Here is a 27,887-nt window from a genome sequence, read left to right as displayed (position 1 = left end):
GATTTATTTTATAAAAATTAGCTACCTTCTCTAAGAAACTTTGTAAAAGTTTCTAAAGTTGTTATTTTGTAATATTTACTTCAAAATATTAATTATGAAGACCACTAATTATGTATTTTTTGGGACAATGCACATTAGAACTCAAAACAGTATTGTTAGTTTTGCAATTGTATATAATTATATATTAGATTAGATACTATTAGAGATTTTGGTCATTCAAAATGACTTTTACTCTATGGGAAGGTGAGAAGATTTTTTGGAGCCAGTATAAAACTTTTTCAAGAACGTATGTAGATCTTTTAAAATATTTTCCATTTAAAATTATAATACAATAAATTCAAATATAACATTGTATTGAGACACTAAAATTGATTTTTTCATAATTAATGTTAATTAATTATAAAGATGTGTTGGAAGAACCAAAATTTTATCTTGAAAGTAATGTTGAAAGAAACTGAAAAGTTGTTTTTATTCTCCTCAATATCTTTTAATTTTTTGAAGATGAAAAATATTGTTTGAGAAGTATAAAAAACATATCCAGTAAGCCAAGTAAAAAACACAAAAGTCTTAATTTTTAATTTAGTAAATAAATGTATTTAAAGTAAATAATTTTATTTGCATTTATTATTATTATTTCAAATTTTAAATCCAAACATTATTATTTAATATGTTAAAAGAGATTTCTCACTGAATTAAAAAACAGAGAACATCTTTGTTTCTAATAAACTAATTTTGAAATTTGGTTTCAAAAAACATTTTATAATGCATTATAACATATATTTGAACATGTATTTGTGAATGTTGTATATATTTAAATATTTCAATTCAATATATATATATATGCACACTTATTTAATGAAAAGTAAATTTATTAATAAATGTGTGCAATCAGTTACTTTTATTATTTATTTATTGAAAAATTTATAAAGTCTAAAGTAAATGTATTTCTTATATATTATATATAATAAATATTTATTTATTTGGTTATTTATTATTCGTTATTTCTCTTTTTATCTTTATTTTTTATTATAATTAATTATTGTTTACTATTCACTATTTATTCATTTATTTATAATATTTACGTTTAATAATGGTTAAACTTACAACTCAAAAGAAAATTATTAGCTTTGCAATTGTATATAATATTATGTATTACATATTAGATTAGATACCATTAGATATTTGATAATTTAAAATGACTTTTACTTAATGGAAGGTGAGAAGATTTTTGAAACCAGTGTAAAACTTTTTCAAGAAAGTATGTAGATTTTTTAAAGTATTTTTCATTTAAAATTATAATACAATAAATTCAAATATAACATTGTATTGAGACACACAAAACCTTTTTGGTTTCTTCATAATTAATGCTAATTAATGGCAAAAAGACATTGGAAGAGATCAAAGTTTACATTGGAGGTAGTGTTGAAAGAAACTGAAAAGTTATTTTTATTCTTCTCAACATCTTTTAATTTTGGAGGATGAAAAGTAAGATTTGAAACTGAAAAGTAGTGTTGGAAGAAACTGAAAAGTTATTTTTATTTTTCTCAACATCTTTTAATTTTTGAATAATGAAAAGTAAGATTTGAAAAGTATATAAACTTCTTCGGTAAGCTAGGTAAAATAAAAATAAAAGTCTTAATTTTTAATTAGGTAAATAAATAACTTTAAAGTAAGTAATTTTATTTTCATTTATTATTATTATTAATTAATTAATAAGAAATTATTAATTGATCATATTATTCATGTACTTCACTATTATAATTCTCAAATTATTCACTCTCTAAGGCTACAAAAGGTTTTATTAAATATCGTGTAATATTTGTAAATTCCACACCAAATCTTAATAAATTTGTTTTATTACAATTTTTAATTTAATTTATTCTAAAAAAATTAGCTACCTTCTCCAAGAAACTTTGAATTTTTTTAAAAAATTGATTACCTTCTCCAAGAAACTTTGTAAAGGTTTTTAAAGTGTCCTATTATAATACTTACTACTTCAAAATATTAATTATGCAGACCACCAATTATGTTTTTTTTTTTTGGACATGGCACTCCCTCACTAATTAAAGGAATGTTGTATCTTCCCATGTAGACCTTCTTCAACATGCCATTTCCAACCTCTGTCAAACATAAATGTTCTACCCAAAGATTAAATTTTCTGCATTAGTTTGTGTGCTCTTTTATTCTTAGGAATTGCATAAATGTTTCGAGCACAACTTTACATCTTCAACAAACATCTTTTGGCTCCCTCATTCTTTTCAAACACCCACCATATTCATCCTTCCAAATAACATTGCAGGTCTGTTATGTGAAGAATAAAATTTGGAAGAAAAAGACAAAAAAATAGAATGAAGTTTTAAAACTGAAAAATTGTTACTGACTATTATCAATATATTAAAGTCATTTAATATTATATATAAAATAATTTCATAAGATAAAATAATTAAATATAAAAAATATATGTTGATAATGTTCAAAAATGCAGCTGTGAAGTATGTTACTACACTTTGTTAATTAAAGAAAAAAATAAATGAAGTTTTAAAAACGAAAGATTGTTAGTCAACTCTGTTAATAACAAAATAAGAGATTTTTGAAAGATAACTATTGATTAAACATGTTTAAAAAATCGAAATCATCTCGCAGATAACTATTGATTCAACCAGTCTCACCTTTCTTATGTTGCTCAATGAGTTCATTGAACTATTTTGCCCAAAATCTTGATGGATGTCCTTGCCTCAATTAGTTAATGAATTTGACAGATAAAAACTTGATCCAACTGTTAAATACTACAAAGAAAATGAGTTAGATATTACATAGGGTAGAAGAAGAAAAAATCAGACAGAAGAAGAAAAGCATTGACCTTTTTTGGTGTTCTTCAATTAGTTAATGAATGACAAAGAAAAAGATGGGTCCAACAAATGAATAATACAAAGAAAGATAGTTAGATACGTAGAAGAGAAAACATTGGACAGAAGAAGAAAAACATAGACATTTTTTGCATTCTTCAATAATTTCATAAATCTCACAAAAAGAACCTTGATCTAATAGACAAATACTACAAAGAAAAATAGTTACATATGATAGAAGAACAAAAGTTTTTACCTTTTGGGTGTTTTCAATGTGTTTAAGAATTTGACTAGAAAACATTTATCAAAAATAGAAATGCTACAAAGAAAGGTAGGGAAATATGGTGAAAGAACTAAAAATATGAGAGAAGACGAAAAATCATTACTTTTTTTGTGTTATTTTTCAGTGTTCATGAATCTCACAAGAAAACATTAATCCAACAGAAAAATACTACAAAGAAAAGTAGTTACATGTGGTAGAAGAACAAAAAAATCACAGAGAAGAAGAAAAGTTGATACCTTTTTGGTGTTCTTTACCGTGTTCATGAATCTCACAAGAAAACATTCATCCAGCAGAGAAGAAATACAAAGAAAAGTGTTTAAATATGGTAGAAGAACAAAAATCGCAAAGAAGCAAAAAAGTTGTTACCTTTTTGGTGTTCTTTGCCGTGCTCATGAATATGAGAGCAAAACATCCTCAAACAGAAAAATACAACCAGAAAAAGTAGATCTAATAGCAAAACATTCATCCAACACAGAAATACAACAAAAATAAGTAGATATGAGAGCAAAACATTCATCCAAATATGGTAGAAAAACGAAAAAACGCACAAAAGTTGCTACCTTTTTTGTGTTCTTCACTGTGCTTTTGAATCTGACTGCAAAACATCCATCAAACAGAAGAATACTACAAAGAAAAGTAGTTACATATGGTAGAAGAACAAAAAAATCACAGAGAAGAAGAAAAGTTGTTACCTTTTTGGTGTTCTTCACCGTGTTCATGAATCTCACAAGAAAACATTAATCCAGCAGAGAAGAAATACAAAGAAAAGTGTTTAAATATGGTAGAAGAACAAAAATCGCAAAGAAGCAAAAAAGTTGTTACCTTTTTGGTGTTCTTTGCCATGCTCATGAATCTGAGAGCAAAACATCCTCGAACAGAAAAATACAACCAGGAAAAGTATATCTGACAGCGAAACATTCATCCAACACAGAAATACAACAAAAATAAGTAGATATGAGAGCAAAACATTCATCCAAATATGGTAGAAAAACGAAAAAACGCAAAAAAATTACTATTGTTTTTTGTGTTCTTCACTGTGCTTGTGAATCTGATTGCAAAACATCCATCCAACAGAAAAATACTACAAAGAAAAGTAGTTACATATGGTAGAAGAACAAAAAAATCATAGAGAAGAAGAAAAGTTGTTACCTTTTTGGTGTTATTCACCGTGTTCATGAATCTCACAAGAAAACATTAATCCAGCAGAGAAGAAATACAAAGAAAAGTGTTTAAATATGGCAGAAGAACAAAAATCGCAAAGAAGCAAAAACATTGTTATCTTTTTGGTGTTCTTTGTCGTACTCATGAATCTGAGAGCAAAACATCCTCGAACAGAAAAATAAAACCAGGAAAAGTAGATATAATAGCAAAACATTTATCCACCACAAAAATACAACAAAAATAAGTAGATATGAGAGCAAAACATTCATCCAAATATGGTAGAAAAAGAAAAAACGCAAAAAAGTTGCTACCTTTTTTTGTGTTCTTCACTGTGCTTGTGAATCTGACTGCAAAACATCCATCGAACAGAGAAATACAACAAAGAAAAGTAGATCTGGGGTGCAAAACATCCATCAAACACAAAAATACAACAAAAATAAGTAGATTTGTCAGCAAAAAAATCATCCAACCAAGAAATACAACAAAAAAACTTAGTTAAATATGTTAGAACACGAAAAAATGCAGAAAAATTGTTACCTTTTGGGTGTTACTCACTGTGCTCATGAATCTCAGAGTAAAAATTTCATCCAACTGAGAAATAAAGTTTGAGAAGAAGAAAATTGGTGTAAGGTAGATGAAGGACGAACACTGGTGGAGTAAGAGAGAATAAGAAAAGTTGAGAGGTTGAGAGGAAGAGAGGAAGCTGAAGAGGTTTGATGTGTGCGAGTGAGAAAGAGAGAGAAAAAGCTGAAGTGGTTTGAAAGAGAATGAGAAAGGGGTATTGTGTGTGGAACACGGAGAGTCAAAAAAAAAATAGTGTGAGAGTAATTTGTTTTTGAATTAATTTTTAATCTTAAAAATTATGAGAGATTGACACGTAATCATATTTTCCTCTTGTAGAAAGTAAAATTTGAATATAAGTGGTTCAGAAATATTAAAATATTAAAAAAGTTGCCATTTGTTAGTTTAGAATTGTATATAGTATTAGATTATTGCTGTAAAACAGAAAATCAGAAAAAAAAATGTGAGAAGAAGGTGGTTCAGAGTAATAAAATTTACGTTTAACACGTTGTTTTACTTTAAACAACTATTTTTTTAAAGTACATATTTAATAAATTAATATTTTTATTTGTATTTCTTGTGTTATCTAGATCAGTTCTATTTTGCATGTTTAAGTTAGGATAAACAGGTTTCACAAAATCTAGATTCTTGAACAATCACATACATTAAATCACTTCTATTATTTGTTTTGGCAATATACGCAATTTTATAAGAAAAAAAAAACATAGATGATTATGATAGAAATAAGTTAAAGGATTAAACAAACAAAATATTTCAAAAGTACGTAGTCAAAAGAAACTATATAATTTTAAAGACAGAATACAAACAAATATACTTTTTCAAGGAGTTAATTTATTTAATAATTTATTATGCATTTCATTTACAAAAATAATATTAGAAAACTTAAAATTTATTTAAGCTTTACCATTATTGCATAAAATACAAACAAATATACTTTTCAAGGAATTAATTTATTTAATAATTTATTATGCATTTCATTTACAAAAATAATATTAAGAAACTTAATTATTTAAGCTTTACCAATGTTGCATTTTATATCCCCTAATTTAATTGAGTGCTTAAAATAAAACTGACAGCCAGATTTTAAGTTTATAGTAAATACATTTGCTATACCAGAATTTGTTCTAAACCTAATCATCAATAAAGAGATAGAGGCTTAATAATTATAGTGTTGAATTTAAAAAGAATTTCATGGAAGTGTAATTTGTTACATGAGTGGACTACCAGAGAGAGAAAGAGGAAAAATAGTTGATACACTACTATTAAACAAAATAAAACAACATCACTAATATATATATAGGTTTCGAATGTGAGCAATTTTTTCCCGGTCTTCGCCTCCTTTTTGGCAACGCTGTTTCAGTAAAGGACAATTAATTATATGAAGAGATGAAATTGATTTAGGAAGGCCCTCCTCTGGTAAGCGTTGGAGGTTGGGGCAGTCTCGAAGATACAGTGTTCTAAGAGATGAGAGTTGTAAGAGACCCTTATAGTCCAGCTTTTCTAAATTTTGACACTCAAGAAATTGTAGTTGAGTAAGGGAGGGTGGAAGCAAACCTTCATCAAGAAAACATTCTGCATCTGGTGTTGATATCCCCAAGCATTCCAAAGAAGAACTGTCTCCCAAAGCTCCCTTTAGTAAGCCAACAAGTCTAAAGCAATTCCAGAGTGTGATGTATTTTAGATTTGATGGCAAACCTCCATCAGGGAACGACTCAAGTGTCGGACAGTCTCTTATGTGTAGCCCATCGAGAGATGGAAGCAGCATATGCATGTTTGCAGGCAATGATTCAAATTTAGGACACTTTTCCATTCTCAGATAACAGAGATGATTTTGAACGTGATCCTGTGAAATCATCTGTAGATTAGGAAACCCACTGAGTTCAAGCATCCTGAGTTTTGGAAAGAAATCAAGTGGAAAGATCCTTAGAGAGACACAATCATCACTTATTGACTCCAGAGTCAAGATTTCAAGAGAAGTGTCGAATAGCATATGTCCAACCATTGCCAGCAACGATGTTGTCTTGCCGTGCCCATCCATTGTGAGCTTTTCCATTGTAGAGCAGTCCAACTGCAGCTTTCCACAGTCTTGTAGACGTAATTCTAGCGCACTCACAATCAAAGCTTCAAGATGTTTGCAGTGACGGACATATAGGTATTTTAAAGCAATAAACTTTGGCAAGTGTCCTTTCAGCTTGGCACAGTTTCTTATAGAAAAATGTTCTAGACGTGGAAAAGCACCTGTCACAGCTTGGCAGTCCCACTTTTCCCATTGCCTCATATTGGAGAACCGCAATGTTTGAAGGGATTTAAACGAAGAAGAGTTGTTCCCATGAAAATCAGCATCAATACTCACTATCCCATCAAGTCCATCAATACTCAATTCCTCGAGAAATGGCAAAAGCCCAAGCGGAGGTAAACGTTCGCAAGATCTACAATCATCCAACTCTAAGGACACCAGGTTCGGTAATGAATTATGGAGTAACCAATTTGGAAATTCTTGACCAATGTAGTTCCTTATTGACAAATTCTTCAAGTATTTTGAAGGTCGTAGATTCTCAATTACATCCTCAGCTTTTGTTGAATCAACAGAGGAGCTACCAATGAAATTCCATTCTAAATGTAGGCCCACAAGGTGTGGTTTGCTCTTCAAATCTGCTTCTAATGCATCAGAGGGATTCTCAATATTTTGCAGATCATCAATTGTTAGACGTCCATGAAGATTGAATTGTCCTAATCGCTGAATATTCATTTCCTTACTTTTCTCAACATGAAACGAACTCATCGATACTTGAACATTCTTCGGTTTTCCCAAATGTGCTGCCACATTTTCCACTCCAATATCTACTAATTCAAGGCAACGCAAATTTTCAAGTTGATGTAGACATGATGGAAGCTCCTTTAATCTACGACACTTGTTCAGCCTCAGTATTTGCAACTTGAAGAGTAAACTCATTGACTCAGGTAGTTTTTCTATTCGAGTACAGGATAGATCTAATGAACGAAGATGCTTAAGATTTCCTATAGATTCAGGCACCTCTGTAAGGCTACGACAACTCTTCAAAGATAACACACGTATCAATTTAAATCTGGAGAACAAGTCATCTATGGACATCTTGCAATCCCAAACCCAACCCGAGTTTGGATCTGTTTGCGTAAATGTATGCAACTTTTGAGTATCAATTGAACTCCCAAACCCATCAAAACATAAACCAGAGGATAAAAATGAACAATGACGGGTTGTTTTGGATATACCTTCTTGTTCATCAACTCCTATCCTGATGCAGACGTCCTTACAAACGTATTTGGCCAAATCATTTAGAAGGTCATGCATGATAAAACGCTCTTTCTCTTCGTTACTTGACTGTTGGAAGAAGGACCAAGATAATAGATCATTGAAATATTGTTCACCAACTTCTATAGCACTCTTTTTCTGTATATGGCTTTCTAGAAAATTTTGAGCCATCCACCATTGAATTAAAATATCCTTGTCAAACCGATAACCTTTGGGAAGTAAGGCACAAAATGCAAAGCATTTCTTCAGATGAGAAGGAAGGTGAAGATAGCTCAATTTTAAAGCAGGGAGTATACCACTTTCATTTTCTGAAAGATCCCATATATCACTTCTCATAATGTTTTCCCATTCCCACAGGAATGATTTATTGTGTAATAAACTTCCCATTGTTTTCAACGCTAAAGGAAGCCCATCACATCTTTTAACTATTTTCTTAGCAATCTCCACGAAGTCTGGGTCTTGTTGAGGATTAGCACCTTGGAATGCATGCTTTGCGAACAATTCCCAACAATAATCTTCTTTTAATACCTGCAGAAGGTGCTTTTCTGATCGCATCGAATCAGCAACCTTCTCACCTCGTGCAGTGACAAGAATCCTACTGCCTTGGCCTCCGAAAACTAGGGGCTTTTGCACATCTTCCCATTTAGATGGGTTTTCGTTCCAAACATCATCCAAAACGAGAAGAAACTTCTTCCCTGCAAGTTCTTCTTTCAGGCTTCTCTGAATCACTTCCTGTTGCATACTACGTTCAGTTGAACCAGTAATTGTGTCAAGAATTGCTCTTGATACTTTGAGAACATCAAATTCCTGAGGGACACTCACCCAAGCTTTAATACCAAATTTATCTTTAATCCTTTGGTCATTGAATACATGTTGGGCAAGAGAGGTCTTACCCAACCCACCCATGCCCACAATAGAGAGTATAGATAGGTTGTTGTGAGTGTCCGATGTGAGCCATTGAATGAGAAATTCTTTGTCATCATTTCTGCCATAGATAACACTTTCATTTGGCAAAGATGAATATGTTAATTTACTGCTTGATCCTGATCCAACCTCAACACCACCACCCTTTTTCAAACCGAGAATATTGCTTTCGTCTGCAAGATCATCTAGGTCCTCAATGACTTGTGCCATTCTGGATTCAATTTCTTTTTCAATGAGAAAAGAAGAATTGAGGGAACTCCACACCTTCTTAGCAGCACTCTGAGACTCAGCTTCCACTTGGCTTTTGGAGAGTTCATAATCTAACTCATCCAAGAGATCCTCTGCATCAATCACAACATCTTTGGCCCTGAGAAGCCAATCTCTGACGCGTGAATCTGTGAACTGCTTTTGTTCTGCATCAAGAGCCACAACATCAATGGCAAGGAGCTTCATCTTCAAGTTGCGGAGTTGCTTCTTGTGCTTTCTTTGATGAAATATGTCAAAAAGACGAGAAGCCAAAGTGTCAATAGTCCTCTCGAGAAAAGTGGAAACAAGAACACCGGTAACCATTTCTGCTGCCATGATAAGAATAGGGAAGGGAGTGGATGAATGAAACTGTGAGATTTGAAGTGAAGCTTATGGGTTTGATTCGGTGCAGTGCAATGGAAATAATATTAATAAGGTAATATTTGAATTAAGGTTGGTGAATGTTTTTTCCTTGACGGCTCGTCAACAACCAATAAAGATTATTGAGTCTTCCGACAACTTGTTATTCAACAGCTGTACTCCATTACCATGAAATGAATTATTGGTTGTGATATAGTGAAGGTTCACAACTTTTCCCATATTTTCCAAGTCTAGTCAATTATTAGGTACAAGAGCAAAAAATAATGCTCATGTCTTAGAGTGAATCGAGTAGAAAGAAGAAAAAGAGACATAATTGATCATTACAGAGAGAGAATCATAAGACCATAATAGTAATAATAATAAAGAAAGCTAAGAAATGAGATACAAAAAGATAAGAAAGAGAAAATAGTTGCTAATGAATAAAAGATAATAAAGAGATAGAAAGAAAAAGTGATGTAATGAGAAAAAAATAAAGAAATTGAAAATGAAATAAAAATGGGATAAAAAGTTCCTGGGCATATTATTAATCCCTCGTTTTTTTTTTCGTAATTTATTAACTTGTGTGACTTTTTTGTTTTTAAGAAAATATAAACTATTTAAATACATTCTATATAATTAAGCAAATATTAAATATTATTACTATTTTCTAAAAAGTACTTTTACAATGCGCGCCAAATTGTTGTTTATAACGATGAGCATTAGTCGGTTGGATCAGATCCGGATTCAATTTGATCAATGTAGTATAATTTGATTTTAACATTTTTTAAATTCATATCCGATTATTTAATATATTGATTAACTGATTCAGGTTTTTGGGTTGCGGGTTAAGTGGGTTGGATTTTTTTTGAATGGCAGATTTATATTAAATTAAATTTTAATACAAAATTATTTTTATTTTGAATAAATGACATAAATATAATTAATCTTTAATATAAAAATAGTGATATGTATAATTTGAATAATAATTATTACAATATATTATAATTTTATATAACTTATTTTTGAATTTTAACAAAATAGTATCATATTAAAAATCAAATTTAAAATTTATTTACAAATTAATAAATATTAAAATATAAATTTAGGATGAGTCTAATATCTGTAAAATTCAAATTTGTTATCCGATTTCAATCGTAAATATCCAATTTTATTTATCCAACATTATTTACTTATCCAATCCGATTCAACCGTATGCTTGCTTATGATTCAGTTGGACACGATTTTTTTCTCAATCGTAATTGTCCGTTAAGTGGTTGTTGGTGGAATTACTGCAACTATGGAAATAGTACCTTTTTTGTTTAGAATAGTTATATTAAGTACTCTTGAAGAAAATAGTAAAAAGAAAAATCTTTTAGTTAAAATTAGTTTATGTAAAAAATAATTTATAATTATTTTTATATAACAATTACATAACTTAGCATATCTCAGCATGATAAAGAAGGTGAGAAAATATGTGGGTTGGATTGTATATCTAAACTCGCCAACCTAGTCAACTGGGGTGCTTTTCCCTGCACTCCCGACCTTATTTCTATATTCCCAATAATGCAATTTCAACAAAAATTTTAGGGTGTTAAATTATATTTGTTATATATAAATTATTTTTTTTAGTTAAAACAGTTTTCATTTTCTCACATCATTTTTTCTATTCAAAACAAACACTCATAATAATAGAATCCAAAAAATATGACAATAATATATATAAAAAGGTAGCATAAAATTTATCATCAACAATAATATATTAAAAAAAGGAGCAAAAGTTACTTTCCGGAATAACATTCTAAAGCATTTAAAAATTCATTATATACAACTTTAGGAACTTTAGAGAGTTGTTTTTCATTTTCTTCAATTTTTGGAGTCTCATAAAGTTTCTCAAGTTTATATGACATAAATGTACTTTTATCATCTTCATCACAAGCCTTCCATTTAAAAAAAAATCAATAATTTTACTCTTTGCCATAATTTTTCTAATATAAATTTGTCATCTGTCACCTATTTTAAAAAATATTAAATTATGAATATCCTAAACTAAATCTTAAAACCAAGACTCAATATCCAAAGATGCAAACGAATAAGAGCTATTCCCATAAAAATAAAAATAAGCATAAATTGAATTTCTAGTATCATGTTTGAAAATAGGTAAAATAGTAAATTTGTATTATTTTTATCTTCAAGGTATCTTTTCTTTTATCACTTTATAACAACTGAATCTATTATTTTATTTTTCATCAATATATATACCTATTTAAATAAAAAATAAGACTAAAAAATAATTTATCAAAATCTAATAAAAGATTAAGAGACGTAATTAATAACAAAAAAATATAATAAACAAGTTACAAATGGTTATGAAAAAACATATAGTACATAACTTTTCTTTTTATATTCATAAAAAAAATATACAAAAAATTTATAAGATGAAAAAAATAATTAAATATCAAACTAATACTTTTCTATCAAGAGAATGAGAGAGCTAACTTTATCTTAAAAAATAACGGATGAAAACCAAGAGTGAAAGAATAAATTTATATATAATTTTTATTTATTTTTTAAAACAAAAAACAAAAGAAGAGATACAAGAGTAATAAATAATTATAATACGTGAGAAACTTATAATGAAAGAGTTATAATACGTGAGAAACTTATAATGGAAAAGAACAATAAAAATATCTATGTTAAATTTTATTTTATTATTTATTAATATTAAAAATAATATTTTATAAAAAAATAAAAATCAATTTAAAAAGTATTTTTAAAAAAAATTAAAAAATCTTGGGGGCCATGGCCTCTAAGGTCCGCATATAGGATATTTTATAAGAATATATAAAATACATTCTAAAAAAGAACACTCTTCCCTCCCCTCTTCTTCTTTTTCTGCAGTGGCAGTGATGGTGGAACTCGCAGTAGTGGCGGGACAAAATGTTATGCAGTGGTGGAAGTTATTTGAGTCTTTTCCTCTTATTGTGGGGATGCATCTAATAGTTATAGGGATGCAGAAAGTAATAACCTCAAAAGCTTGATCCAAATACATTAGATGCCCAGTTGGCCTAAGGGTACTATAAACTTCCATTATTTGTTATTATAATTGTGAATGATCTAGAGAGGTATCTCTTATTTGAGATTCAAGTTTTGGATGAAAAAAATGTCTCACTACATTTAAAGCTTCAAATTTTCGACTTTTTAATGTCTGTCCTGGTTTATGTGTCTGGTGGGTTCGCTCACAAAAATCAGGTGCTTAATCTTCTCCTAAATTCTCCTAAATACAACCTACATATATAATTCACTGGAGTTCTATTCCATCCGTGGATATTGATAATAGAAATTATTGCTGTAAAACAGAAAACCAGAAAAAAAAAAAAGCGTGAATTTCAGAGTAATAAAGTACATATTTAATAAATTAATATTTTTATTTGTATTTCTTGTGTTATCTAGATCAGTTCTATTTTGCATGTTTAAGTTAGGATAAACAGGTTTCACAAAATCTAGATTCTTGAACAATCATATACATTAAAACACTTCTATTATTTTTTTGGCGATATACACAATTTTATAAGAAAAAAACAATACATAGATGGTTATGAAAGAAATAAGTTAAAGGATTAAACAAACAAAATATTTCAAAAGTACGTAGTCAAAAGAAACTATATAATATTAAAGACAGAATACAAACAAATATACTTTTTCAAGGAGTTAATTTATTTAATAATTTATTATGCATTTCATTTACAAAAATAATATTAGAAAACTTAAAATTTATTTAAGCTTTACCATTATTGCATAAAATACAAACAAATATACTTTTAATTTATTCAATAATTTATTATGCATTTCATTTACAAAAATAATATTAAGAAACTTATTTATTTAAGCTTTACCAATGTTGCATTTTATATCCCCTAATTTAATTGAGTGCTTAAAATAAAACTGATAGCCAGATTTTAAGTAAATACATTTGCTATACCAGAATTTGTTCTAAACCTAATCATCAATAGATAGAGGCTTAATAATTATAGTGTTGAATTTAAAAACAATTTCATGGAAGTGTAATTTGTTACATGAGTGGACTACCAGAGAGAGAAAGAGGAAAAATAGTTGATACACTACTATTAAACAAAATAAACAAAATAAAACAGCATCACTAGAATAAATGTATTCTTCGAATGTGAGCAATTTTTTCCCGGTCTTCGCCTCCTTCTTGGCAACGCTGTTTCAGTAAAGGACAATTAGTTATATCAAGATATGAAATTGATTTAGGAAGGCCTTCCTCTGGTAAGCGTTGGAGGTTGGGGCAGTCTCGAAGATACAGTCTTCTAAGAGATGAGAGTTGTAAGAGACCCTTATAGTCCAGCTTTTCTAAATTTTGACAATAAAGAAATTGTAGTTGAGTAAGGGAGGGTGGAAGCAAACCTTCATCAAGAAAACATTCTGCATCTGGTGTTGATATCCCCAAGCTTTCCAAAGAAGAACTGTCTCCCAAAGCTCCCTTTAGTAAGCCAACAAGTCTAAAGCAATTCCAGAGTGTGATGTATTTTAGATTTGATGGCAAACCTCCATCAGGGAACGACTCAAGTGTCGGACAGTCTTCTATGTGTAGCCCATCGAGAGATGGAAGCAGCATATGCATGTTTTCTGGCAATGATTCAAATTTAGGACACTCTTTGATTGTCAGATCCTCGAGATGATTGTGAACGTGATCCTGTGAAATCATCTGTAGATTAGGAAACCCACTGAGTTCAAGCATCCTGAGTGTTGGAAAGAAATCAAGTGGAAAGATCCTTAGAGAGACACAATCATCACTTATTGACTCCAGAGTCAAGATTTCAAGAGAAGTGTTGAATAGCATATGTCCAACCATTGCCACCGATGATGCTGCCATGTCGTGCCCATCCATTGTGAGATTTTTCAATGTAGAGCAGTCCAACTGCAGCTTTCCACAGTCTTGTAGACGTAATTCTATCGCACTGACAATCAAAGCTTCAAGTTGTTCGCAGTGACGGACATATAGGCATTTTAAAGCAACAAACTTTGGCAGGTGTCCTTTCAGCTTGGGACAATTGTCTATGGAAAAACTTTGTAGACGTGGAAAAGCAACAAACTTTGGCAGGTATGCTTTTAGCTTAGGACAATTTTTTATCCAAAAACGTTCTAAACGTGGAAAAGCACCTGTCACAGCTTGGCAGTCCCACTTTTCCCATTGCCTCATATTGGAGAACCACAATTTTTGAAGGGATTTAAACGAAGAAGAGTTGTTCCCATGAAAATCAGCATCAATACTCACTATCCCATCAAGTCCATCAATACTCAATTCCTTGAGAAATGGAAAAAGCCCAAGCGGAGGTAAATGTTCGCAAGATCTACAATCAACCAACACTAAGGACACCAGGTTCGGTAATGAATTGTGGAGTAACCAATTTGGAAATTGTTTACCAATGTAGTTCCTTATTGACAATTTCTTCAAGTATTTTGAAGGTCGTAGATTCTCAATTACATCCTCAGCTTTTGCTGAATCAACAAAGGAGCTGCCAATGAAATTCCATTTGAACTGTAGGCCCACAAGGTGTGGTTTGCTCTTCAAATCTGCTTCTAATGCATCAGAGGGATTCTCAATATTTTGCAGATCATCAATTGTTAGACTTTCATGAAGATTGAATTGTCCTAATCGCCGAATATTCATTTCCTTACTTTTCTCAACATGAAATGAACTTATCGATACTTGAACATTCTTCAGCTTTCCCAAATGTGCTGCCACATTTTCCACTCCAATACCTACTAATTCAAGGCAACGCAAATTTTGAAGTTTATGTAAACATGAGGGAAACTGCTTTAATCTACGACACTCGTTCAGCTTCAGTATTTGCAACTTGTAGAGTAAACTCATTGAGTCAGGTAGTTTTTCTATTTGAGTCCAGGAGAGATCTAATGAACGAAGATGCTTAAGATTTCCTATAGATTCAGGCACATCCTTAAGGATACAACAACGATTCAAAGATAACACACGTATCAATTTAAATCTAGAGAACAAGTCATCTATCGACATCTTGCAATCCCAAACCCAACCCGAGTTTGGATCTGTTTGCGTAAATGTGTGCAACTTTTGGGTATCAATTGAACTCCCAAACCCATCAAAACAAAATTCAGATAAAAATGAACAATGACGGGTTGTTTTGGATATACCTTCTTGTTCATCAACTCCTATCCTGATGCAGACGTCCTTACAAACGTATTTGGCCAAATCATTTAGAAGGTCATGCATGATAAAAAGCTTTTCAAATTTGTTGCTTGATGGTTGAAAGAAGGACCAAGATAATAGATCATTGAAATATTGTTCACCAGCTTCTGTAGGACTCTTTTTCTGTATAGGGCTTTCTAGAAAATTTTGAGCCATCCACCATTGAATTAAAATATCCTTGTCAAACCGATAACCTTTGGGAAGTAAGGCACAAAATGCAAAGCATTTCTTCAGATGAGAAGGAAGGTGAAGATAGCTCAATTTTAAAGCCGGGAGTATACCACTTTCATTTTCTGAAAGATCCCATATCTCACTTTTCATAATGTTCTCCCATTCCCAAAGGGATGATTTATTGTGTAATAAACTTCCCATTGTTTTCAACGCTAAAGGAAGCCCATCACATTTTTTAACTATTTTCTTAGCAATCTCCACGAAGTCTGGGTCTTGTTGAGGATTAGCACCTTGGAATGCATGCTTTGCGAACAATTCCCAACAATAATCTTCTTTTAATATCTCCAGGTGGTGCTTTTCTGATCGCATGGAATCAGCAACCTTCTCACCCCGTGCAGTGACAAGAATCCTACTGCCTTGGCCTCCGAAAACAAGGGGCTTTTGCACATCTTCCCATTTAGATGAGTTTTCGTTCCAAACATCATCCAAAACGAGAAGAAATTTCTTTCCCATAAGGTTTTCTTTCAATCTTTTCTGAATTACTTCCTTCGGTATACTATGATCAGTTGAACTGGCTATTGTGTCAAGAATTGCTCTTGATACTTTGAGAACATCAAACTCTTGTGGAACACTGACCCAAACATTAATATCAAATTTACCTTCAAGCCTTGGGTCATTGAATACATGTTGGGCAAGAGAGGTCTTACCCATCCCACCCATACCCACAATAGAGAGTATAGATAGGTTGTTGTGAGTGTCCGATGTGAGCCATTTAATGAGAAATTCTTTGTCATTATCTCTGCCATAGATAACACTTTCATTTGGCAAAGATGAATATGTTAATTTACTACTTGATCCTGATCCAACCTCAACACCACCACCCTTTTTCAAACCGAGAATATTGCTTTCGTCTGCAAGATCATCTAGGTCCTCAATGACTTGTGCCATTCTGGATTCAATTTCATTTTCAATGAGAAAAGAAGAATTGAGGGAACTCCACACCTTCTTAGCAGCACTCTGAGACTCAGCTTCCACTTGGCTTTTGGAGAGTTCATAATCTATCTCATCCAAGAGATCCTCTGCATCAATCACAACATCTTTGGCCCTGAGAAGCCAATCTCTGACGCGTGAATCTGTGAACTGCTTTTGTTCTGCATCAAGAGCCACAACATCAATGGCAAGGAGCTTCATCTTCAAGTTGCGGAGTTGCTTCTTGTGCTTTCTTTGATGAAATATGTCAAAAAGACGAGAAGCCAAAGTGTCAATAGTCCTCTCGAGAAAAGTGGAAACAAGAACACCGGTAACCATTTCTGCTGCCATGATAAGAATAGGGAAGGGAGTGGATGAATGAAACTGTGAGATTTGAAGTGAAGCTTATGGGTGTGATTCGGTGCAGTGAAATGGAAATAATATTAATAAGGTAATATTTGAATTAAGGTTGGTGAACGTTTTTTCCTTGATGGCTCGTCAACAACCATTAAAGAGTATTGAGTCTTCCGACAACTTTGTTATCCAAAAGCTGTACTCCATTAACATGAAATGAATTATTGGTTGTGATATAGTGAAGGTTCACAACTTTTTCCATATTTTCCAAGACTAGTCAATTATTAGGTACAAGAGCAAAAAATAATGCTCATGTCCTCGAGTGAATCGAGTAGAAAGAAGAAAAAGAGACATAATTGATCATTACAGAGAGAGAATCATAAGACCATAATAGTAATAATAATAATAAAGAAAGCTAAGAAATGAGATACAAAAAGATAAGAAAGAGAAAATAGTTGCTAATGAATAAAAGATAATAAAGAGATAGAAAGAAAAAGTGATGTAATGAGAAATAAATAAAGAAATTGAAAATGAAATAAAAATGGGATAAAAAGTTCCTGGTCATATTATTAATCCCTCGTTTTTTTTTTTTCTTAATTTATTAAACTTGTGTGACTTTTTTGTTTTTAAGCAAATATAAACTATTTAAATACATTCTATATAATTAAGCAAATATTAAATATTATTACTATTTTCTAAAAAGTACTTTTACAATGCGCGCCAAATTGTTGTTTATAACGATGAGCCTCAGTCGGTTGGATCAGATTCGGATTCAACTTCATCAATGTAGTATAATTTAAATTTAATATTTTTTAAATTCATATCCGATTATTTAATATATTGATTAACTGATTCAAGTTTTTGGGTTCCGGGTTAATTGGGTTGGATTTTTTTAATGGCAGATTTATATTAAATTAAATTTTAATACAAAATTATTTTATTTTGAATAAATGACATAAATATAATTAATCTTTAATATAAAAATAGTGATATGTATAATTTTAATAATAATTATTACAATATATTATAATTTTATATAATTTATTATTAAATTTTAACAAAATAATATCATATTAAAAATGAAATTTAAAATTTATTTACAAATTAATAAATATTAAAATATAAATTTAGGATGAGTCTAATATCTGTAAAACTCAAATTTGTTATCCGATTTCAATCGTGATTATTCAATTTATTCAATTTTATTTATCCAACATTATTTACTTGTCCAATCCCATCCAACCGTATATGTAACTATGGAAATAGTACCCTTTTGTTTAGAATAATTATATGTAAGTATCTTGAAGAAAAAATTAAAAAATAAACATTTTTTTCTAGTTAAAATTAGTTTATATAAAAATAATTTATAATTATTTTTATATAACAATTACGTAACTTAGGGTATCTCAGCATGTCAAAGAAGGGAAGAAAAAAATGTGGGTTGGGTTGTATATCTGAACTCGCCAACCTACTGATCTTGTCCTGCCTAGCCTGGCAGCCTGCTAGACCACAAACGGGGCTAGCCTGCCAACCTATTTTACTAAAAGCTTGTTTTTCCTTTACAAACCCATTTTCTTCCCGTTTTCGTTTATTTCACAAATTTGTCTTATTTGGTTCTTTTTGGGGGGTCTTTTCGTTCATTTCGTAAAACAACATAAAACAATATTCTTCTCCTTTAGTCAGAACCGCACAAAACAAACACCTCTCGCGAGCTGCCACCACCACCACTCACAAGCCACCATGATACCGAGAGAGACCACCATGCCGTGAGTGACCACCACCATGCCAATGGCCACCACACTAGCTAAAAAATAAATAAATAAATATTTTTTTAGGTGGGATGGTGAGCTAACCCACTTAACCCACCAACCTGTGGTGGGTTGAGCCGGATTACAAAATTTCTGGCTCACCACAAAGTGAGCCGGATTGGATTCACTCATTTTCAACTCGACTCGTGGTGAGCCAACCCGTGTGAGCCGGGTTGACTCACTTTGACATATCTATCAGACGTTGTTCAAATGATTGTTTGTAAGTCTAATTTCCCTATTAACACAATAATCAAATTGTTTGTTACCTTCACATGATCGATTGAAGAAATACTTTTTCTTTTAAAACTAGCTCTCTCGCTTCCACAAACCAAACCCTATTCACGTTCACCAGCAATACTTTATTGTGGAAGATCTCTAAAATGGGCAACCATCATGGAAAGTCCATAGGATAATGGTCTCACATTCACATCAGACACCATGCGACCATGTCAATCCGTCACAAATGCACTTTCAATAAACTTTTACAAAAAATAACACAAGATACATTGTGGAGGTTGTAAAAGAGCCACTGAAATTAACTATCTTTGTTCAGTAAGAGTATTTAATAATCACCTTCTGTATGATATGGTTGAAATCAAATCTCATTATGATGTTGCACAAATAATTAATCGCTAGAAAAAAGTTTAAAGACACATATGTTCAACATCCCCACACTTGACAAAGCATTGAACTCTTCGTTCAAATAAGAGATACACCCACCAACACATATGGAACAATATGAATACCAAACCTTGGACTATATCAAAGAAAAAGGGAGCATAAGATTTAGACGAATATTGTAATTTATATGTTTCATTTTCAATTATGTCAAGCCTGTTAGATCTATTTATTTTCCAAGTATTTTTATATTTAAATATATTTTCATTTAATGCAAAAGTAATTTCCCTGTTAATTATTCTTTAACCATCAATTCGTACTTTATAAACTTTCAACAACAAAATAATAATAAAGGTGAATTACTTAACCATATACTCGTACATTTTTCAATATTATTATCTCAAAAATTTACACCATTTACAAAATATTAATAACTTATCTTAGACATATATATATATATATATATTCCATTTCTTAATTAATTTTTTCCATCTCCTATTGTTTTACAAAATCAAAATATAAAGTAATACATTTAAAAAAATTATTTTCCAAAATCCAACCATAAATATAAATATACTTCCAACCAACATTTTACAGAACACTACAAAAAAAAAAAACATTTCAAAAATATAATTTTACAAAATCCAACCTAAAATAAAAACATCATTTCATCTTATACATATCATTTTTAATTTTTTTTATCCTCCTAATTTAATATTAATTTCCAAAAAAAAAAAATATTACAATATAAAAAATATTAAAGAATTAAAAAAATTTAACCCTACAAAATATTTAACCATACACTACTTCTAATATATTTTACATTATTTTATAATATTTTTTTTTTCCATTATAATTGTTTTAAAGAAATTTAAAAAACAAAAAAAAAGATTAAAAATCAGTTCAGAATTCAGTTTCCAAAAAGCAAAATGGGGGCTTCTCCCTACACTCCCAAAGATTCTTCTGTACCCCCAAAAATGATATTATTGACCCTAATAATTTTTTACCTGTCTCGGTGATTGGGATAATTAAAGTGAATTTACTGCGGTTGATATTTATTGTAGTGCTGCACCCCCAATTCCTCACATCTGTTTTCTTTGTTCTCCTTCCTCCGTTCTCGTTATTCTGTGCTATTTGGAGTGGTCCCACCAATGCAGGAAGGAGTTTTGGCAGCGGTTATTTTTCATATTCTGCACCGGTTCCCGGACCGAAGCATATTGGGGCGAGGCCAAAGGAGGATAGCCTTTGGCCTCGGTTGTTAACCGAAGCCACAAAGCACCTCTTCTGCCTCGGTCCAGCGTACCCGAGGCCATAGAGCACCTCTTTCTGCTTCAGTTCAGGCCTAACTGAAGCCATATGTGCAACTTATTTTTACTTTTTTAGAAAATTCGCTCACCTTTTGGCCTCGGTTTTAGTATGACCTGAGGCCATATGTGCAACTTCGCTCACCTTTTGGCCTTGGTTTTGGTTGACCCGAGGCCATATGTCACCTTTTGGCTTCGGTTTTGGTGTTACCCGAGGCCATATGTCACCTTTTTGCCTCGGTTCTGGTATGAACCGAGGCCTAATATGGTGTTTTTTTTAATGCAATTTCTGTTTTGGTGTTATTCCCACATTTAAACATGCAAATTTTGTTCAGCACCCAACACAGACCAGAACAAAATATTTTATAACACATCCACAATTCAAATTCATTTAAAAGACAAATACAAATCATTTACAATCCAGATACATGTCCTAATCAATACTATTGTATATTTCAATTATATATTTGGCACATGCTATCCTATCAAACTTGATGGACTTTGCGGGAATTGCTGCAGGACTCTTGAATGTCTACAAAATAATAGACTAAGTTAAGTTAGTATATGAAAAGGAAATATTGCAAAGTATTCGTTTTAATTTAAATATAAATTACCGTTTCCCAATTTGTTGTAATACGAGCACGTACAGTGGTTGTCATCCATTGCATTATATAGTAACCACACTCATATGAGTTTGTTTGTCTATTACACTACATTATATCAACAACGTTACAATTAATTCAGGAAGAAAATCAAGCAAACAATTATAAAGATATGGATAGAAATATCAAACCTGGAGAGAACACCATACAAGACCTTTTGCCTTAGCCGTTGATCTCCCTAACAACATGTTATGTGCAACAATTGAACTATGATATAGGGAATAAGTTAGGATATTTTTATATAACATGTCATATTCATAAGATTGAATTGAGGTTCTTACCAATCTATCACTTGTCTAAGATGGTTGGGGGGAGGGCGATGCAAAGAGCAAAACCACACAGCAAGGTTCTCCCTTAGGGAAACCACAAGTAACTGCCAATGACGCCTGATAAGAAAATAAATTCATTGTTATGCATTAAAATGACTGATTATATTCATAAGTTAACAAAAATGACTTACCCAGCAACATAAGGGACAAAATAAATTTCTTTTCCACGTTGAAAGCATTTGGTCACATATGCTTGGATGTCATCAAACTTGTTGCCTTCATGGGTGAGTTGGGGGTCTATAAACCCATATATATCATTCAGCCCCATAATTTCAGTGACACCAGACAGATACCTAAACCAAAAATTGATTTGATATAAGTAAATAGATAAATATATCAAATAACTATATATAATGACTAAAAGACTTACATCATCCATAACTGAACAATGGTAATATTGAGTTCCTCTTGTCCCCGTGCAAGCTCCAAGACATCATGGGAATGCAAGTAAAGTGGAATGTCAAGATCTCTCCCAAAAATGTTAGCATCCCAAGGAACCTGCATCGACTTATCAGCTATGATTTATGCAAATTGGAGCAATGCACCAAGAGGATCGTCCAAAGAGAGAAGAATCTTCTTTGCTTGAGGTTTTTTCTATATTGATGCAATTTCAGTTAAAATAGAATATAATTTAAGTTTAAATATAATAAACATGTAAACTTAAAAATGTAAAATGTAGTATATCGGTGAAATTAATTAGACGGGGTCAAGTGGATAAAATAAACGCAACAAAGTATAAAAAATTCTTTATTGATACAGTGGCTGAATTTTCATTTGACATAATAACTGTAATAAAAGAAATTACATATACATAAATTATGTAGTGTATTATTTTTAAATTTCTTTTCAAATTTCAAATGATAGTAATTACGACAATTGCTATACAATTTATTTTAATGCGGAGATTATTACACTAAAAGTGATAAGGATAATTATATATAACATTGTACGAATAATGTTAAAAAAATATCACATATTATCTCGTAATTTTTTTGTATTTTTGTATTATTTTTTAAAACAAATAAAGAATATTGTCTATATGTCAGGCTCACATTATATTACGTAAACATTATCGATGTAATATGATAATAATAGTACCATGTGTAAGTGTCGCTTGTAATATATCTTATACTTTATTTAATTTATATATTTATTATTTTGATTATGTAATATGTCTTATATTTTATTCGATTTATGTACTTATTATTTTATTATTTTGATTCAATTTAGTTTGATTTTTCTATAAACATAACAATTTTGGATAAAATGGTATTTTTATTTTACCTATAGAGGTGCACAAGAAAGTATGGAGGTGCATGAAGAATCAAGCACCCGACAACCACAACCACATGGAAAGTTCATGATCCTTAGTTACTATTATGCGTTGACCAACATGGACCAAAATTATTCTTTTGAATAAAAAATTTCAACAAGTTGTCCTACCTTATTAGTTGATTTTAGTGAATTATTGAACTAAGATGTGTTCCAGTTACAGGACCAGAGGAGGTAAACAATGGTGTTCTTATCTTCCTTTTGGTGCTCTGCACAATCAGTGATTGCCCGTGTGGCTATCATTATTGTGCTATTTCAGCAAACACACGGTGCTCAGGATCATCCATTCTGTGCTCCTTCTTCGTGTGGAAAAATTCGCAACATAACATATCCTTTCCGACTCAAAGGCGATTCACCTGGTTGCGGCCTTGCAAGGTACGAATTAGATTGCGTGAAGAATGTGACAGTGTTCACCTTGTTTTCAGGGAAATACCATGTGCAGAATATCGATTACGAGACATACAAAATCCAATTAACTGATGCAGGTGTTGTGGAGGACACTGTTTGCTCCATTCCTCGCTATTTCTTGTTTTCAAAGAGCTTCACTTACATTGGGGGTCCTGACAATTACGCCACTGATCCACTAACTTTCTGGAATGGGGATGGGGTTTCTAGTTTTCCTCCGTATGTAGCGTTTCTAAACTGCTCTGATCCAGTGACTGATGATACTCGATACGTGGAAGTGAATGGCACGCTTTGTGATTCTGGAGGCCATGTCTATGCTGTTCTTTATTCCAACCATGGTGAATTCAAAACGATGGACATCAAGGTTGGGTGCCGTTTAATGGTTGCTACTTTTGCAAATTGGAACAATGGCAACAACGTTTCCGTTTCCTATGTTGATATCCACGAGTGGCTGCATAATGGGTTTTGGTTGTCTTGGGCACTAGTTAAGTGTATAGATCAATGTGGAAAGGGTGTGGGATGCTTCATCAATCAAACTACACATAGAATCGGATGTTATCAGAACTACTGCCATGTTATGCAGTTTGACTTTGGAAAAGGAAAGTGCGGTGAGAAAAAATTCTTCTACCTGCAATTTTTCTTTGTCTCTTTTATTAAGTATAGATTTTAATAAAATGTGTTGTACAAACAAATAGCTTTAATCTTTACAATATACGCTAATGTTTTCTTTTTCTGTTCTAGGCATTCAGCACCGGATTTTTGGATACGTAGTTGGAATTCCTATCTATACAGCACGTAAGAGCTTTCTCTCCCATATCTCTGTCCTTTCAATTACTACTACTTTGACACATTAGATAAGCTTTACAATTTCTGTAAGATTCATTCTGATAACTTGCAAGCTGTGCATCAACGTTAATAAATTTTGAAACGCATATAGTTCTGTAATCTAGCTCAACAAGTATAGTTGACAGCTTTTTTAAACAAAAAGCCTTAAAGGGATGTTCAATGGGATTTCCATGATACGTTCACGATATTCTCCAAATTTATTTCAACATTAACCAAGATGTATCGGTTTGAAAAGGATGTTTTGGGAAAAAACCACAAACGCGATCTATCCAAACATCAGATAAATCACAAACCAAGAAGTTAATTGAATGCATTTCATGATGCTAGAAAAGCTTAGGATCCTTAGAATAAACGTTTTCTGAAAAAAAAAAAAAAAAGGTATGCTTATTTATAATATGTATCCAAAGTATCCTTAGAATATTGAGTGTTCTATTTGTTTTGATGCTATTATATTGCGTTATTTTGCAGGTTTTCTTGAATTCGCCATAATGGGTAATGCCTTGTCTACTGATTTCATATTTGAACAAACTTACGGATTAGACCAAACATGGTTTATTTCCTTACACATTCCATGAAATTTATCCTCACAGGACTAATCTATAGAATAACACGTTTACATGTCTTTTCAAAATGGCAAGTGGATGGAGATCTCATTTTAGTAGCCCCTATTCCAATATTTGTGGTAGCCAGGTTTCTATTTGGAGTTGCCCTTTTGCTTGGATTATTTATCCAAATGTGGCGACGTAGGCATTGCTCAATGTATGAGAACATTGAAACGTTTTTGCTACAAAACAATCTAAATCCTATTAGGTACGGATATAGAGAAATTAAGAAGATGAGCAGAGATTTCAAAGTTAAATTGGGTGAAGGAGGTTTCGGATCTGTATACAAAGGAAAACTTCAAAATGGGCCAGAAATAGCCATAAAGATGTTGAAAAAATCAAAAGCTGATGGAGAAGAGTTTATTAATGAAGTGGCTAGTATTGGAAGAATACATCATGTAAATGTGGTACATCTTATTGGATATTGTGCTGAAGGAGAAAACCGTGCCTTGGTTTATGAATACATGAGAAATGGTTCATTGGATAAATACATCTTCTCCAAGGATGAAAGTATCCCTTTAAGTTACGAGAAAACATACGAAATATCTCTTGGCATAGCTCGTGGGATTGCTTATCTTCATCAAGGGTGTGATGTGCAAATTCTACATTTTGATATTAAGCCTCATAATATTCTTCTAGATGATAACTTCGTTCCAAAGGTTTCAGATTTCGGACTTGCAAAGTTGTATCGTGTCAAAGATACGTCTATTGCTTTAACTAAAGCTAGAGGAACTTTGGGTTACATGGCTCCAGAACTATTCTACAATAATATTGGTGGAGTATCAAATAAGGCCGATGTCTATAGTTTTGGAATGCTTTTGATGGAAATGGTAAGTAGGAGAAGGAACTCAAATCCTCATGCAGAACATTCAAGCAAACAATACTTCCCCTTTTGGGTCTATGATCAAATTAAAGATGAAAAAGATACTCAAATAGAAGATGCCTCAGAAGAGGATAAGATTTTGGTGAAAAAAATGTATGTAGTTGCTCTCTGGTGTATACAATTGAAACCAAATGACCGTCCTTCAATTAAAAGAGTTGTGGATATGTTGGAAGAAAGAGCTGAAAGTCTTGAAATGCCTCCTAAGCCTGTTTATTATCCCCATGAAACAATTGGACATGATGGTGGAGAGAATTCAAACCAAACATCATCGAGTGGTTCAACCAGTTCTAGCAAAAGTCTTGGCGCAACCAACACTAATCATCCATGGCAGAGCAATGCTTAACAGACGAAGGTTAACATTTCACATTAAGTATGCAGAGGATCGCAAGAAAATTGCTTAGAAAGGTTTCTAATTTGAAAGTGGTTGCAATTATATTTGTTATTGCCTGGTATATATACATCATAGTCAGATAAAGGAAGTTTTATTGGATTGGAGATAAAATCATGCTTATTATTACCAAATTTATCTTTGCATACAAGTGTTTGGTTTTGGCATTCTGTGCAGGAAAAGGTTTAGAACTCTTGGGTTCAGGTTTACATCATTAACCAAGTTTGCTCCCATGCTTTAAAGCAGGGACAGTAACTACTCATTTTTCACTGCCTTCCATAACCTTTTATTACACACTTGCTGCACCTTTAATCATGTTCCTTTTTATAAATTAGCACTATCATATATGGAGCTTTCCTGGTGATAGACACTTAAAACAAATGAATTATCTCGTGATTTGTTTTCTGGAAATGGTCATTGTTTTTGTTCCAACTATCAGTGACCTTTCTTTGGCTGATAAACCATCATTTAAAATGGCTCCAATAGGTTCCCCTCTGGATGTTACCGTGCCTAGGAAATTCTGGTTTTGGTAGGTTCAATGTTCATCAGCTTTTATTTGAAATACTAGCTTCCTTCTATGTCTCAATACAAATTAAAATAATCATCAGTAATCAAATGCATTTTCAAGAAGTTTGGAGTGAACTCTGTTTACCTTCTCACTTGGTGGTTAATCTTGATAGTCTCAAGATTAATAATTTTCAAGACTTACAACAAATTGATTCTCATCATAAAAATTCTCAAATAATCCTTATTTTTTATTTTTTTTTTTTTACATTTGAGGAATCTTGACTTGCGGAATAATTAAAATTAATTTTTAACTGGGCTAATATGGTGAAAGAAGGGAAAGATTTTACTGTCATAAAAGATGATGTGCCAATTTAATAATATTAGCTAAAGCCATGAAATTGACTTAATTTTTTTAGCTAGTCACATTAGATTGCCCTTTTAATTTGAAAACATTAATACCCAACAATAATGAACTACGAACACCATAAAATCATTTTCCGCGCAGATCTATCTAGTTGCATTTTAAAACTTGATATTTGAATCAAATTGGATCACTTAATTTCAGATTAAAAAAAATCAGTAGTAATCAAATACAGTCTCTTAATTAAAATAAATAAAATAATTAATAATCAAATTATGGCCCTCAATTACAAATTAATACAATCATTAGTACATATAAGTACTAGTTAATACAATTCCAAATAAGTAGTCACTCTATATCAACATTTTAGAATAAAAAGAAAACTGAATTTATTATGTGTTCTGAAT

General features: G+C 31.5%; 3 protein-coding genes across 4 annotated transcripts; 1 reads left to right on the top strand and 2 right to left on the bottom strand.

Annotated features, from left to right (window-relative positions):
• Nucleotides 1–6,035: 6,035 nt before the first annotated feature.
• On the bottom strand, nt 6,036–9,861 carry LOC114169894 (putative disease resistance protein At3g14460). 2 transcript variants are annotated; one of them, XM_028055277.1, is made up of 2 exons: nt 6,427–9,861; nt 6,036–6,329 (listed from the first exon to the last, which is right to left on the bottom strand). In XM_028055277.1, the coding sequence occupies exons 1-2, from the start codon at nt 9,668–9,670 to the stop codon at nt 6,247–6,249; spliced, it is 3,327 nt and encodes a 1,108-aa protein (XP_027911078.1). In that variant the 5' UTR covers nt 9,671–9,861; the 3' UTR covers nt 6,036–6,246. The 2 variants fall into 2 exon arrangements, with proteins under 2 accessions (XP_027911078.1, XP_027911077.1); XM_028055276.1 differs by having other exon boundaries at nt 6,036–9,860.
• Nucleotides 9,862–13,712: 3,851 nt separating this feature from the next.
• Nucleotides 13,713–17,611, bottom strand: LOC114170589 (putative disease resistance protein RGA1). The gene has a single exon (XM_028056097.1). It carries the CDS (start codon nt 17,430–17,432, stop codon nt 13,851–13,853), a length of 3,582 nt encoding a protein of 1,193 aa, XP_027911898.1. The 5' UTR covers nt 17,433–17,611; the 3' UTR covers nt 13,713–13,850.
• A 6,006-nt stretch (nt 17,612–23,617) lies between these two features.
• Nucleotides 23,618–26,821, top strand: LOC114169781 (LEAF RUST 10 DISEASE-RESISTANCE LOCUS RECEPTOR-LIKE PROTEIN KINASE-like 2.5). Its single transcript, XM_028055085.1, has 4 exons — nt 23,618–24,501; nt 24,635–24,688; nt 25,208–25,231; nt 25,330–26,821. Exons 1-4 carry the CDS (start codon nt 23,670–23,672, stop codon nt 26,565–26,567), a joined length of 2,148 nt encoding a protein of 715 aa, XP_027910886.1. The 5' UTR covers nt 23,618–23,669; the 3' UTR covers nt 26,568–26,821.
• Nucleotides 26,822–27,887: the final 1,066 nt, after the last annotated feature.

This window comes from Vigna unguiculata, chromosome 11, assembly GCF_004118075.2.
Source record: "Vigna unguiculata cultivar IT97K-499-35 chromosome 11, ASM411807v1, whole genome shotgun sequence".
In the NCBI taxonomy this organism is placed as follows: Eukaryota; Viridiplantae; Streptophyta; class Magnoliopsida; order Fabales; family Fabaceae; genus Vigna; species Vigna unguiculata.
Note: the sequence above shows the minus strand (reverse complement) of the source record. Positions and strands in the feature narration are given on the sequence as shown.